We start from the raw sequence: 14,562 nt of genomic DNA on the forward strand, positions 1-14,562 counted from the left end.
CCAATTGCCTCATCCTGGGTCATCTCTAGTCATCCTGATGAAAGTCTGGTCATTGGATTCAGATGGCCCTGGAGGAGAAGTGAGGCTGGTGACCTGCACAGCCCTCCCTCACTCAAAAAAACTCAAGTGCAAGTCATGTCATCATTTCTCTGATGGCATGGTCTTCTTTGGGCAATGAAGGAGGAACATACACATGTTTAGCCATCCAACCTCCACCCTGTCTGTGAGGTGAAAGTTCCTGAGGCTGAGGCTGCCTCCCACTCCTACCACCTCCAGGGCTTGTTGTTTGTTGATTCCACAGAGTTGGCCTGGAGGTGTTTGCACTTCACTCAGGCCAAACCTCCACCCCTGGAGGTAGAGTCTTTCCAGAATTCTCTAGTTGTCTTAGGAGGGCAATTGCTTTACCCTACTTTTTTATTATTATATTTTTATTTCTAGTGCTCTTTGTTCACTTTGAGATGATGATCTTCCTTTTTTTGTCAAGGCATTTTCAAGAGCCTAAAGTTTTCCGATGTACTTCACTATCTTCCCATAATCCTTTCTCTCTTTTTTTATTTTTTTTCTAAGGATATTATGAGAAACTTTGGCAAGATGTCTTGCTAAAACCCAGATAATGTTTATAATTTTCCATTGATTAACCATTTCCTTAATCTTATCCAAAAAGGAAAATTAGTTCAGTATGACTTACTCCAAATGAATTTATACAATCTTCTACTGATCATTGTATCTAAGTGCTCACAAGTAATTTGTTTAATAATCTTGCATTCTGAGAACTTTAGAACTACAAGTACACTTTAGCGCTCACATAATCTAATGCCTGGTTTAATTGACCCAGGAACTGAGGCCCAAAGATGTCAGATATTTTGTCCAAAATAATACATATATCTATTGACACAAAAACTCTGGTCTCCCTTTTCTAGAGCAGTGTTCATTGTATTGCATCCCCTCCTGTCCAAATTCTTTTCCCCTTTCATTTTTTAAATTAAAAAATATCTTGTAGATTTGGAACTGTGCCAAAAAGGTTATAAAACTATGCATGTCCTTTGATCCAGCAATACCACTGCTTGGTCTTTATCCAAAAGACATCCAAGAAAAGGGAAAAGGACCTATTTGTGCAAAAATATTTATGGCAGCTCTTTTTGTGGTGACTAAGAATTAGAAATCAAAGGGATGCCCATCAATTGGGGAATGGCTAAACAATCTGTGGTCTTTGATTGTAGTGGCATATTATTGTGCTGTAAGAAATGACAAGCAGGATGATTTCAGAAAAAACTGGAAAGATTTATGTGACCTGATGCATAGTGAGGTGAAAAGAACTGGGAAAACATCATACAGGGTCACAACAATATCTTTTGATGAAGAACTGTGAATGGCTTAGCTATTTTCAGCAATACAGTGATCCAAAATACCAAAGGACTAATACTATCTGCCTCCAGAGAAAGAACTTATATTGTCTGAATACAGACTTGTAATAGTAATGGAAATGGAAAAATCTTTCCCATTCATTAATAGGTCCAAGTGATCTGTTTGGATCACATGGAAGCCTAAGTCACATGTGATGGGAGGATCTTATTGAACAGGTGGAACAGGAAGGATAGAGCAGAACTGAGAGGAAGTTAGTCAGGCTAGTCAGAGCTGGGAAGGAAACAGGCAGGCAGGCACAGCTTAGGCTAGTGAGTGTTTGTTTGTAGGAAGGTCCCAGCAAGGGGCAGGAAGGCTTGGAAATGACTTTGCCCCATGCCATGATAACCAGCATTGATTTCTTGGTTGCTATGATGGAGTTTGCTTTCTGGTTCTGGGATCTGGCTTTCTGGTGTCTAAATAAATGTTTTTCTTCTGTATGGAGAGTGTGTTATACTTTGCAATTGAGAACTACGCCCACATATTCATAGTCACCATCAGTGCTGTGAATATTGCCTTGGCGATACAAGACTGAAGCATGCTATTTTTCACTTTCTTACATTTTTAAAATTTTAATCAAATCTTTTTGTACAAAATGACTACTATGGAAATGTTTTGCATAATTGCAGCTGTGTAACCTTACCTTCTCGTGTACGGGGGAGAAGAGGGAGGGATAGAATTTGAAAGTCAAAACTTTCAATAAAAATGCTAATACAAAAAAATTCTGCACTTCGCAATCAGCAAAAGAAAAATTTAGCATTTCCGTATACACAGTAGAACAGGAAGAGATGATTGTATCTGATGCTGGCTGTTGTGTTTGTCCTTTGTTTTCAAAGACGACCATGACATCACAGAAATGATGACATGACTTGCAGTTGACTTTGATCTGAGTGGGGGAGGGCTGTGCAGGTCACCAGCCTCACTTTCTCCTCCTGAGCCATCTGGGTCCAGTGACCAGATACTCATCAGGATGACTGGAGATGACCCAGGTTGCAATAGGAGACCTTGGTCTTTTAGGCTAAGGTCTTTTCAGATACTCAAATTGAGGTAATGGCCATTCAGTGAATAGGCCTCTTTAAAAAGTAGTATTGTACCCCCAGTGCTTAGTGTAGTACCTTGCATATACATGATTACTGAATTGATTTGAACATGTTACTTTCAAAGCTGGCTTTTGAAATTCGTTTTGTTAGCTGCTGTGCATTTTCTTTTAAAATATTTCAATGGTCCTTCTTTCTTTTATTTTCTTTTTTGGAGGCAACATTATTTTTAGAATCCTTTTTCTACAAACTTTTCCCTGATAAATAATTGAAAAAAAGAAAGAACTCTTATAATAAACAGTCATGCAAAATTTATATACTTATAAACAAAGTCATGAAAATAATCAATCTATATATTTATCATATATGAAGTTGTATGGTCTCTTTCACCTTGAATCTAGCATATATAACAAAAGAGGTTTGGTTAGGAGGTTGGGTGGGTAGCTTGATTCATTATCGAAACTCATTGTAGAGTTTCTTCCTACTTTTCCATGATATCTGGAGAGTCACACAATTCCCTTTTTGATCAGGAAGTGTTTTTCTTTTCTTTTATAAATTGTGATAGTAGCAGAACAAATATAATAAAAACAAATACAAGGAAATTTCTTCTCGGAGACACTGGGGTTATCAAGAAAAATCTTATGGAGGAATTGCAACTTGAGTAGAGGTTTGAAGGAAACTAAAAATTCTAAGACAGGGATGGGGAGGAAGCCTGTGACCTCAAGGCTGCATGTGACCCTCTAGGTCCTCAAGGATGGCCCTTTGACTAAATCCAAACTTCACAGATCAAATCCCCATAATAAAAGGATATGTTCTGTGAAACTTGAACTCATTCAAAAGGCTGCACCCACAAACATAGAAGGCCACAGGTTCCCTACCTCTGTTCTAAGAGATGGAGACAGAGGAAGTACATTTAAGGCACTTTCAAACTGTGGTGTTGGAGAAGACCTTTGAGTATCTTGGACAGCAAGAAGGTCAAATCAGTCAATACTTAAAGAAATTAATTCAAACTGTTCACCAAAAGGTCAAATATTGAAGCTGAAGCTTAAATACTTTGGCCGTATAGTGAGAAGACAGGGCTCATTGGAAAAGACCCTAATGTTGGGAAAGATTGAAGGCAAAAGGAAAAGGGATGACAGAGGTTGAGATGGATAGATGGTGTCATGGAAAATGAACTTGGACAGACTTCAAGAGATGGTGGAAGACAGAAGGGCCTGGTGTCACAAAGAGTCTGACACAATTGAATGACTGACCAACGGCAATAGTACACAAGATATAATTCATAGCTCAAGATCACCATGAGTCCTACTTTCACTCTTGAGGGTTTCTCCTCAGACTCCTCATATTTCAGTATGTGCCCCTTCTCTGGGTTTCTATATATGTCAGTAAGAGTACCCTCAGCTTCCTTGCAAGGAGCTAGCTAACAGCTTAGTTTGAATATAGAATAACATTTTTCTACATTGAAAGAATACAGAACAAGGTAATGAACATACAGTAGCTCATACGTAGTCCAAACAACTCTCTTTCTTTTGATAGTTCTGCCTTCCTATCAGGTACCCATAAAATTTTCCAGATCCTTACCCTGCTACCCTGAGGTTTAGACTTGTCTTCAAAGAGCAGTTGGAGTTCTTAGAATGAGTCAATCACTCATCTTCTACTGAGTCTCTAACTATGTAGTTCTCTAGACCTACAATGCAACCTGAAGGGTTGCAGGTTCCTCCAAAGGAAATTTGGCACTTCAAAGTTGCCAGGCAGGCAACCTTTTTCCCACTGAAGCAATACCATCTGAATAATTCGTAGTAACAATGTAGGGCCACGGTCGCTCAGTCTTTTAGTGATCCTTCAGCTCAGGAGATATATTTTTGCACCTCTATACATTTAAAGGTCATATAGAGATTGAGGACTTAAATTTTTTGAAAATTCTGAACTTTACAAATGCCACAAAATTCCATATAAATAGTAAAATAGGAAAAATGAATATATATGAATCCCTAAATATTATTTGTAGCTAGCTTTAAAAAAAAGGATATGCAACACAACAATTGCTTCCAAAATTGTCCTGTTTCTCTGTGTTTCCTTTTTTGCTCCTCTATATATATCTAAAAGTGACTGGGAATTTATAAAAAGCATATATTGTATAAATGTAGACACCAACCCTAACCACCTTCCACCCCCACCCATATGTGTATGTTTATAAAATCGTTTTGCACTACCTACTTCAAAGCATTATTATAAAGAAATTGCTTTCCCAAACTTCAAGTTATTATGGGCTACTAAACGAGTTACATTATAATTATATCTTTATGTACTTTTATTTTTCAAGGCAAAATAACTACATGTGATCATTTGACCTCCTTTCAAAAAAGAAGCCATATGTAATAAAGGCAAATTGATACTGTGTCTATGAAGAAGTCAATCAAAATGCACAAAAGATTCATCATATTTTCTACCTGTTGAACACCTCTTCCTATTCCCAGTATTTCCTCTGCCTTTATAATATGTAGCTGTAACTGTAAAGATCTAATCCTTAGAAAATGGCATTATAGCTTGTTCTCTAGAGTCAAGAAGACTATACCATTTCTCTGTTCATCATGATTCAATACTCCCCAAATAGGGAATATGTATGAATTTTAAGAGTCATTTTGTTGCTTAAACTGAGGTTGAAAATATGGCAAAGATAGTTCCAGTAGTATGAGGGAATGGCTTGTCCAGGTCTCAGATCTGGAATATAAAAAAAAAATCTGTCTTTCAAAATGTTTTTAACTTGGTAAGAACTGCCAGAGTTTATGTTCATCTGCAAAGCCTTCAAGAATTCAGTGACTTCCATGCCATTATGAAGCATTAGGATTTTAACTCAAATCATAGTACCAGAGGACTTTTGAATGTTGTCATAAGTTCATTACAAGCCATTATTTGTAGAAGTTGCTTTCTCTCTTTAACTCTATTTATTTGATTTATGATAGTAAGATTTCTGATAATTTCCTAAATCACTGGGAATTTGTTAGCCATTTAATCAAAAAATCCTCCTTACTCATTTGCCTATACTTTGATCATTGGTGCTAAAAGGCCTTGTGGTGTCTCGAAAGCTTCTTTATGAGATAGTAACTAGATTGTGTTTTTACATACATAATCTGTAAAGATGATTACCAGAGCCTCATGGAAACAAATAGTTTTGCTCTGTGTCCCAAATGTGTATATAGGGAATAAGCATTTATACAGTGCCTACTGTATGCAAGGTACTAGACTAAGATCTTTTTTTTTAATAACTATTATCTCATTTGATCCTTATGACAACCCTTTAAGGTAGGTATTATTGTTATTTCCATTTTACAGTAGAGGAAATTCAGGTAAACAGAGGTTAGATGAATTGCGCAGGGTTCATACAGTTAGTGAGTGTCTGAAGCCGAATTTGCTTTCAGGTTTTCCCTGACTCCAGGCCCAGCACTTCATCCATTGTCATTTTTGCCTCTTCTCCAGTGTCTATGAATTTGCACCTTGAAAATAGTGCACCAATGGCTTCTTGTTCCTTTGGAAAAACCCAGCAGTGAAGGATTGCGTCATTTGAAAAATATACATGTGGAAAAATGGTTCAGCTCCTGTTCACCTGCTCCTTTATTTATTCCATACCAATAAATACTCTAGCAATAATACTGTGTTTTCCATGCTTATCCCACAATTGAAATACAGAGAAAAATGATATCTCCTTACACAGACTCACCAGATGTTAGAAGTTATTTTTACCCTAATTCATTGAACAACTTATAGTTTTGGGTGACAATGTCTATTTTTGAGAGCTCTTCTGTTATTATTTAGTAGTAAGGATTCCATACTCTGTTTGGTTCTAATACAATTTCAATTAATGTGTGTGTTTTTTTTTTCTAGGCTAAATGTCTATTTGGCCGGCATGAACCCATTTTATTTCCATGCAGTAAATATAATTTTACACTGCTTGGTGACTCTGGTGCTGATGTACACATGCAACAAAGTTGTCTTCAAGGACCATCGACTTGCTTTTGTTACTGCACTGATTTTTGCTGTGCATCCCATTCACACAGAGGCAGTAAGTAGCATCAATACTGGAAAATAATGGGCAAAAAGGTGAAAGCTAAATGGATGTTTCCCCCTCTAGTGTAAAATCATTTGAACTCAAAAGTGATGTAAGAACAAATTATGATGCATTAAGGTGCTGTCTTTATAGAATATAACATTTATTTGACCACTTTGCGTAGGCTCAAAGTCACCCTAGGGCTTCTACTGCTAACTGCTTTTCCGATTAAAGCAGCTTGTCATTAGAAGTAGGAATAAAGGAATACATTTGAAGAAAACATGAGCCTGTGGTCTATGTAAGAAGACAGCTACATTAGCAATGCCTGCTGTGCTGTTCTAAATTTTTAATTTACCTTTTTCTCTGTCTGCCCTTATGTTTACTATCTGAATGGCTTAGTATACTGATCCTTATACGTTTTTGAAAAGGACAATCACAAGTTAGAATTGCATTTACTTATCAGATTCACAGGTTATGTAACCTGCAAATTATATTCTGTGCTCTTTAATTAGATACAACCCTTCTAAAGTAATATTTATTTTGTAAGAAGTGCTGCGCTGGTTAGAAAACTATCTTGAGAAGTCAGTATCTGTCATTCCCTACTTTCCATTTTGGTCATCTTATAGCAATAGCTGTCTTCATGGAAAATACCTAATGGTTTTCCATGCACTGCTTAGTTTTTTAATTTTAAAGTTATACTGTAGAGGAGGAGTAATAGTGTATAGTTTTGCAAAAAATGACTTCCCAAGTCAAGTTTAATTGTTAATCTTTTCATATTTCTTTTAATTAATAATAGTGAAGTATTAATATCTGACAATTTATATAATTTTTAAGGTTTACTAAGTATTTTGCTAACAATTATTTGTGAAATATGTAGTGCAACTACTATTATTCCTGATTTACAAGTGGGAAAATTAAGAAACATAATTAAGTGACTAACTCAGGGTCCCAAAGCTAATAGTATTCAAAGCTGAAATCCAGAGTAGGCTTTCGCATTCTTAAGATCACATTTCTCTCTTTCTGTGTCATTCTGCTCATACCATACTGTGTGCCGAGATGCTCATTAGTGGGGTTATGCTCAGGCATGCAAAAGAGATAGACTGTCTTTATGTTGAACAGATCACAGAGACCTGTAATGGCCAGGTCTTCTGAATTGCTACTGGCAAGCAGTACAACCCCTTTGAAGTTCATAGATGCATAACCAGAGGCTCCATTTATGTAACTTTTTTCTAGGAAACTAGAATTGGAATCAGAAGGACCTGGATTTAAATGTCACCTCAGACATTTATTAGTTGTGTGACAAGGCTAATCACTTAAATTCTTTTTACCTTAGTTTGCCCATCTGCAAAATTGGGGGCAAGAGAGGTTGAACTCACCCTTCTAGCTCTAAATCTAAGAACCTATGAAAAGTGTAGTTTTTCCTTTTCCTTTACTTCTTTTTCAAGTAAATAATGTGGAACTTCAAGAACTTGAGGGACTTCTAAGTGTTCTAGCTTCATAGTTTAAATGACTGACCATGGCATTGACTCAGTCAGTTTTTAATGTTATCATTTATAATCCTGACATGTTCATTTATTTTTTTACAGATTTCATTAACAAAATAATAAAAAACCCAGGAGAGGGATTCTGTTTTATGCTCTAAAAAAGAAAACTTACAGGGCTCCTCACAGTGCTAGGCACATAATTGGTATTCAATACATACTGTTGGTTGGTGATGAGGTTTAACTGACTACATCTGTATTGATATACTAATCTTGGCGGTGTGGTGTCACAGAAATCACTTTGAATTTGAAATCAGACCTGAGTTTGATTCTTGCCTTCATAATGTATTGGTACCTGCTTCTCTGACTTTCAGTTTCCTTGTCTGTGAAATGAGATAATAGTAAAGTACTATTTAAATGGTATAAGGCAATAGTAATCTAGAGGAAAGAGCATTGGATTTAGCATCACCTGACATGAGCTACCTGTTTCACCCTCAGGTAGATTACTTAATATTTCTGTTGTGGTTCAATTGTATCCTATTCTTAATGACTCCATTTGGAATTTTCTTGGCAAAGATATTGCCATTTCCTTCTCCAGCTCATTTTATAGATGAGGAAACTGAGGCAAACAGGGTTAAGTGACTTATGCAGGATCACACAGCAAGTAAGAGTCTGAAGCCAGATTTGAATTCAGGAAGATGAGTCTTCCTTACTCCAGGCCCATAACTCTTATCAGTTCTGCCACCTAGCTGCCCCATATTTCCGTGCATTAGTGGAATTAGGAGCTTAGACTAGAACCTAGGCATTGGATGATTGCTAATATCTATCACTTATAAACCATGCTATGATCTTAAATATCATGTAAGTTTGAGATATGGGTGGGCATGGCTAAAGAAAATCTTACATCCTCATACTACTTATCCCAATTCCCACATTTAATCTTTGATGTTTTAACAGAGTTATTACCGTTGACAACTTGCCCGCTCACTCCCAGCAAGGGACAAGTTGGAGTCAAGTCGTAGTGGGGAGAATAAATTGTTAAATTTTCACTATGTGCATCTATACCACAGTAATCTGGGAAACACAATAAATCAGGACTTGATTTATTGTTTTGTGGATTGTTTAGACGAAAGAAAGTTATTAATAGAATGTGAATAATGCACATTAAATTTAAAAGTGTATGGAGGGTACATTTTTCTCCACTGGAGTACTCATTGTTAAACATTCACGAGCACACTTTTGCTCTCAGCTCATGACTTTTGTTTATAAAGAGGGCTCCTACTTGTCAGAATTGTATACCTAAACTGATTTGTTTCGTAGCTGTTTCCCAGCACTATGCCCCTACACCACATTGTGCAGCTGAAAGCCTTGCTTTAGCCTTGTTTGTAGTGGTTCCACTTTAGTTTGAGAATCTTGTTAATTCTTGCTACATGTGTCCAACTGTATTGGAATGCACTTCACTTCAGTTTTACTAGACTGGCTTCATTTCTGGAGCTGATTGTAGCCGATCCTGTTTGGCTCTTCCTTTCATGATCACTAGAGCTTAGAGATTATACAGCTGATGAAAATGCTAAAAGAGTCAAGTTGCGTAGTCTAGAGCTGACACAGGCCCTTAAGGCCTATTGGACAAAGCCAGTGGCTTCATAGGCCTTTGATTTGGCTTAATCCTAATGCCACAGCTACTTCTGTACTCACTATGCCATTCTCCCAGGGATCATGCTGCTCTTTCACTCATGACATGTTAGTTAGGAAGTAGTATATTGAAGTATTTCAGGAGGACAATTTCAAACTGATGTAGCCAAGATTCCATTAACGATGCCAGTTAAGATTATTTGGATTGACCAGTGTGATATAATAAGGTCTAGAATGATGGTTAAAATATGGATACTTAATCCCTTAATACAGTGATGGTTAAGTATATGATTATTGGAGAGTTTTTTAGACAGATATAGCACAAAGGGATAGAATTTGGCCCTGTGATTTTGTTAGTATAGAAAGTTCTTGGATGAGAAAATGCCTCCTATCAAATGCATCTTCTTTTCCAATTATAGTCTTATAGAGTTTCCAAGAACATCTTATTTGCCCAGAGTCACAGAGCCAGGATGTGTCAGAGGCTGGACTTCAAGCCAGGTCTTCCTGGCTCCAAGTTCAGGTTTTTATCCACTATGTTGTAACTTCTTAGCACTGGAGGATGAATTTCATAATTTTAGGTAGAAAAATTTGTTATGTTTTTAAATGTACTCCTCCCCCTCTGAAAGTAATCTCTGTCTGTCTGTCTGTGTGTCTGTCTCTAGGTGACTGGCATCGTGGGCAGAGCAGATGTATTAGCTTGTTTGCTATTTCTATTGGCCTTTCTCTCCTATAATAGGTGAGTATCATTATATCTATTCTTCCATTTGATCCATTTCCCTCCTTTGAGAACCCATCAGTGTTTGCAGTCACCTTGAATCAGTTGACATTACAGAACAAGATAATCTTCTGAAAGAAAAAATCATGCCCTCAGAAGTGCTTTTTGTGCACTAGAAAGAGAAGAGTAAATTTTTCTCTTTATCCTAATGTCCTACCACTTGAAACTGTACCCATTTTTTGAAATGAGGTGCAGAGTTAAAAATGGACCCTTTCCCCCCCATAATGTGGGGAAACTAAACCCTTCCTTCTTACCTTCTGTGATTTTTGATCGAGAACAAAAAATTTAGAAGTTTGACTTTGCCCACATAAACAAAACATTAAACCTATATGCAGCTCTTTTTTTGATTCTTCATTGTATTTAATATTTCCTATGTCAGTCTTCACTTATTCCACCTCTTTCTAGTCCCACAATTATACTTTGAAAGTTGGCTGAAAGTTGAAGAAAAATTAGAATGGATTTGAAGAGGACGTTCTCAAGGTTTTAAAAAAATTCCTTAATCTTATATATGGTGAATATCTTTAGCAAGGTTAGAAAAGAACCTAGAATGGGTGGTAGTATTTCTTTGTTATTGGAAAGTAGAGAATGGTAGTATTATCCTTATAGTTTAACCATACTGAAAAAATAGGGTTTCCATCTTGCTATTGGTCTATCAGTACAGGTAGAGGGAAGGAGAAAAAGTCAGTGAGAAATGTTGTTTTCCCTAATAGAATATATAACCTCTTTGGGGATAACTTTTTGAAGGAGTTTTTGATTTTTGTCTTTATTTCCCCAAGTGCTTCACACATTGTAAGTGCTAAATGAATGCTTTTTGATTGATTGATTGTAGATCAGAAAGTGTTAGGAAGAGAATATTACAATACTAATCATGCTGGCATGGTTTCAGGAAAGTATGTTTAGGAATTGTGCCTAGATTTCCATCCAGTAACATAGACTCCTTTCACTGACCTCGTTTCCTGTTTCCCTCAAACCTCCCTACTATGTTATTTTATTGCCGCTGGCTGGTATTCTCTCCCCTTCTGCTCAGGAGCTAGGGAGGGATAAAACGTCAGTTGTCACTCTGCAATCTCTAGAACTTGAAAAGTTCACAAAGTTGTTGCTTGATCATCTAATCAAGAAAGCAAAAACAAAAGAGACAGAGGTGAACAGGACAGGTACTTTTCCCTTTAATCAGCTCTTAGAGAAGCAGCTTAAGGAAAAGGCTGATGCAGGAGTGATCACCTGTTTGGCATACCCACTCAGTTCTGGCTTCTGATAATCTGTTTTTCTGGCTCTGAAGACAATAGAAGAGTTTTCATTATTATTTGGTAGTAGAATTTCAGTCATGCATGTCCAGATGACTGGTTCCCTTCCAAGTTTTCACATGGTCACTTAGACTGAAACAAGATTGGGAATATCTGAGCATGATTTAAGAATTGGTCATAGAGGTTAACACATTCATGGTACATTTGAGTATCTTATAGAACTGAATCCTTAGTTTGTTACGGTGGTGATTCGTAGACATACAATATTACAAAGAAAAACAGTATGATAATAGACAGATCATTAGATTTGAAATTAGAAAGAGCTGAGTTCAAATAACATTTCTAGCATTTACTGGTTGTAAGATGCTGAACAAGTCACTTAACCTTTTGAGCCTCAGATGGCTCACTGGTAAAAATAAATAAAACTTGTACAATGGTGCTTACCTCATAGAGTTGTTATGAAGATCAAATGAAACACTGTATCAAAATACTTGCAAACTAAAGTGCTACATAAGTATGAGTTATTATTATTTTTGATGTTAGTGTTCAAAAGGTAGGCTTTTGAGACAAGATCATTGAAGGGCTGTACAATTTCCCAAATGTGGTCTAATTTGCTGTGTTCTTCCTGTGCAATTCTAAGCCATGCTTATTTACCGTCTTCAATATCTGTTCAAGATATGAACTCAAGTCCTAAAGTGATTGGCTACACTTCCAACTGCATGTCTAGGCAGTAAGATTTTTGATCTCCTTGGTTTTTATTCTGAGGATTGCTAATCTGATTCCTTGAGTGACTATGGATCTCAGGAAGGAGCTTCTCTTTCCTGCACTTTTCTATGATTTAAAACAGTTGGCACAATGTCATCTGCAAACAGAAGCATCTGATGTGTCTCATCATCTATAAAGAAGCTTTCTTTCATTTGTACTTGGGTGACTCATTAAGGATTCAGAGGATTTGGAGTCAGAGGACCTCAGTTTGGATCCTGGTTCTGCTCCTTACTACATGTGTAGTGTGGGGGAAATCACTTTTGCCACTCTGGACCTTTCTGTCCTTACCTGTAAAATGAGGGCTTTGGATTTTATGACCTTTAGTGGAAGTAGATGGGTATAGCTCATCAACATTGGTGCCAGTTCACTTTGTGTAGGCTGAAAAACGTTTGCCCTGCTAGAGTTGTCATCATAAAGAGATTTGTTAGAGATCCTTGGTAATTCTTCTCCTCCTTGTTTGCAGGAGCATGGATCTGCTTTACATTGGAGAGCATTTTCCTAAGACTTCTCCATTCTTTCTGCTGCTAAGTTTGTTTCTGGGAACCTGTGCAATGTTGGTCAAAGAGACGGGAATCACCGTGTTTGGAGTGTGCCTAGTCTATGATCTTTTTTCCCTACCCCACAGCAGAGGTAAATGGTAAGTTGTTTTGAAGGTTTTCCTCTGTATTGGCAGATAAATCAAAAGCAGAATCATCTGCAACTTTATTAGCATTGAATGCTCAAATTTTTTTTTAAACTTTCGCATAGTAGAAACAAAAAGACCTATAAAAATAATTATCACACAATATATTTCTGTCTTTGTTGAAAGACTAGAACCAAATCTGTTGTACCATATTAAGATTTCATTAGGTGATGGAAGCTAGACTTTTCCCCCCCCAGGTTTTCTTATTCTGACCTTGCTCTCCGTTAATGGAACTGACTAAAAATAGTGATGGCTGAAGTTTGCCATTATGAATGGCTATAACTTTTGTGGGCCTGCTATTTATTTTTCAGAAATGGGTAGGAGTATCCAAACCTGTCTTTTCCTCTTAGCTCATCTATCTTGTGGCAAGAGCTACATGGTAGTTTCTAGGTTTTTGGCAGAAGTATAGTTTGAGTATGAAAAGATGGGAAGGCCTTCCAACTGAACTGGAAAAGCACCAAGATAATTAAGGGACAGGAAAGGAAGCGGGAAGGCACAATTAGAACATTTGTTCAAAAATAATCTTACTGTAATAGTTTGCATTTATATAGCACTTTCCTAATAACAACAAACATGGTCATTAATACAAGTACTGGTTTCCCCATCTGGCAGATAAGGCTAAGTGACAAGCATAGATAGGCAACTTGTGTGTATCCTTGTTAGGACTTAAACCTAGGTCCAGTGCTCATTTTGGTATTTTCATGTTTCTCATCAGATCATGTTAGATTTTTAGTTGTGGAAACATTTTTGTTCAGGTGCTGAAGTAAAGGAGCAGGCAGGTAATACAGTGGCTAGCATAGCAGACCTGGAGTCAAGAAGACCTGGGTTCAAATTCAGCCTCAGATAGTTAATAGCTGTGTAGCCATGAGCAAGTTACTTAACCCTGTGTGCCCCAGTTTCCTCAGCTGTAAAATGAACTGGAGAAGGAAATGAAAAACACCTCTAGCATCTTTGCCAAGAAAACCCCAAATGGGATCACAAGGAGTTGGTCACTACTGAACAACAACAAAAATCTGAAGTAAAATTGGTACCTGGACATCTTTCTTGGAGGGACCAATGAGTAAAATGATTGTCAGTGAATTAGTTCAGAGGTCAGCAACCCGCTGATAAGGGAAAAGGGAAGTATAGAAGGGGAAGGAAGGGAAGTAGGCATGAGTGAATGGAATAAAGGGTCCAGAACTGTTGACTTAGGTCCCATTTGTGCCAATTATTTATTATAAATGGCTTGATTCTTTCATCTAGGCAGATTACTACTATCCTAGAGACAGGCAGTGCCACTGCTGTCTGAGACATATGTGTAAAACTACAGCATTCTTACAATTTTACACTTTTTCTTAGTGGTCATCTAGTCTGACTAGGATCAAATAGATAATTGCTTCTTTTGTGTGTGGTATTATAGAGTAAAATTTATTTTAGAACTGATTTTTCCATTCCTTAGATTAAAAGAAAGTTTTGCCATCATTTTAACAATTTTTTTTCCTACAGTCAGTATCAAAACTA

The 14,562-nt window shown here is 37.0% G+C and overlaps 1 protein-coding gene across 3 annotated transcripts in view; it reads left to right on the forward strand.

Annotated features, from left to right (window-relative positions):
- TMTC1 (transmembrane O-mannosyltransferase targeting cadherins 1) overlaps positions 1–14,562 on the forward strand; it is a 304,321-nt gene that overhangs the window by 60,451 nt on the left and 229,308 nt on the right. For all 3 annotated transcript variants that reach the window (XM_072654416.1, XM_072654415.1, XM_072654414.1), the window contains exons 2-4: positions 6,321–6,498; positions 10,259–10,332; positions 12,844–13,017. In XM_072654416.1, coding sequence (XP_072510517.1) covers positions 6,321–6,498; positions 10,259–10,332; positions 12,844–13,017 — 426 coding nt within the window. The remainder of the gene's footprint in view (positions 1–6,320; positions 6,499–10,258; positions 10,333–12,843; positions 13,018–14,562) is intronic.

Source organism: Notamacropus eugenii, chromosome 3, assembly GCF_028372415.1.
Source record: "Notamacropus eugenii isolate mMacEug1 chromosome 3, mMacEug1.pri_v2, whole genome shotgun sequence".
Classification (NCBI taxonomy): domain Eukaryota; kingdom Metazoa; phylum Chordata; class Mammalia; order Diprotodontia; family Macropodidae; genus Notamacropus; species Notamacropus eugenii.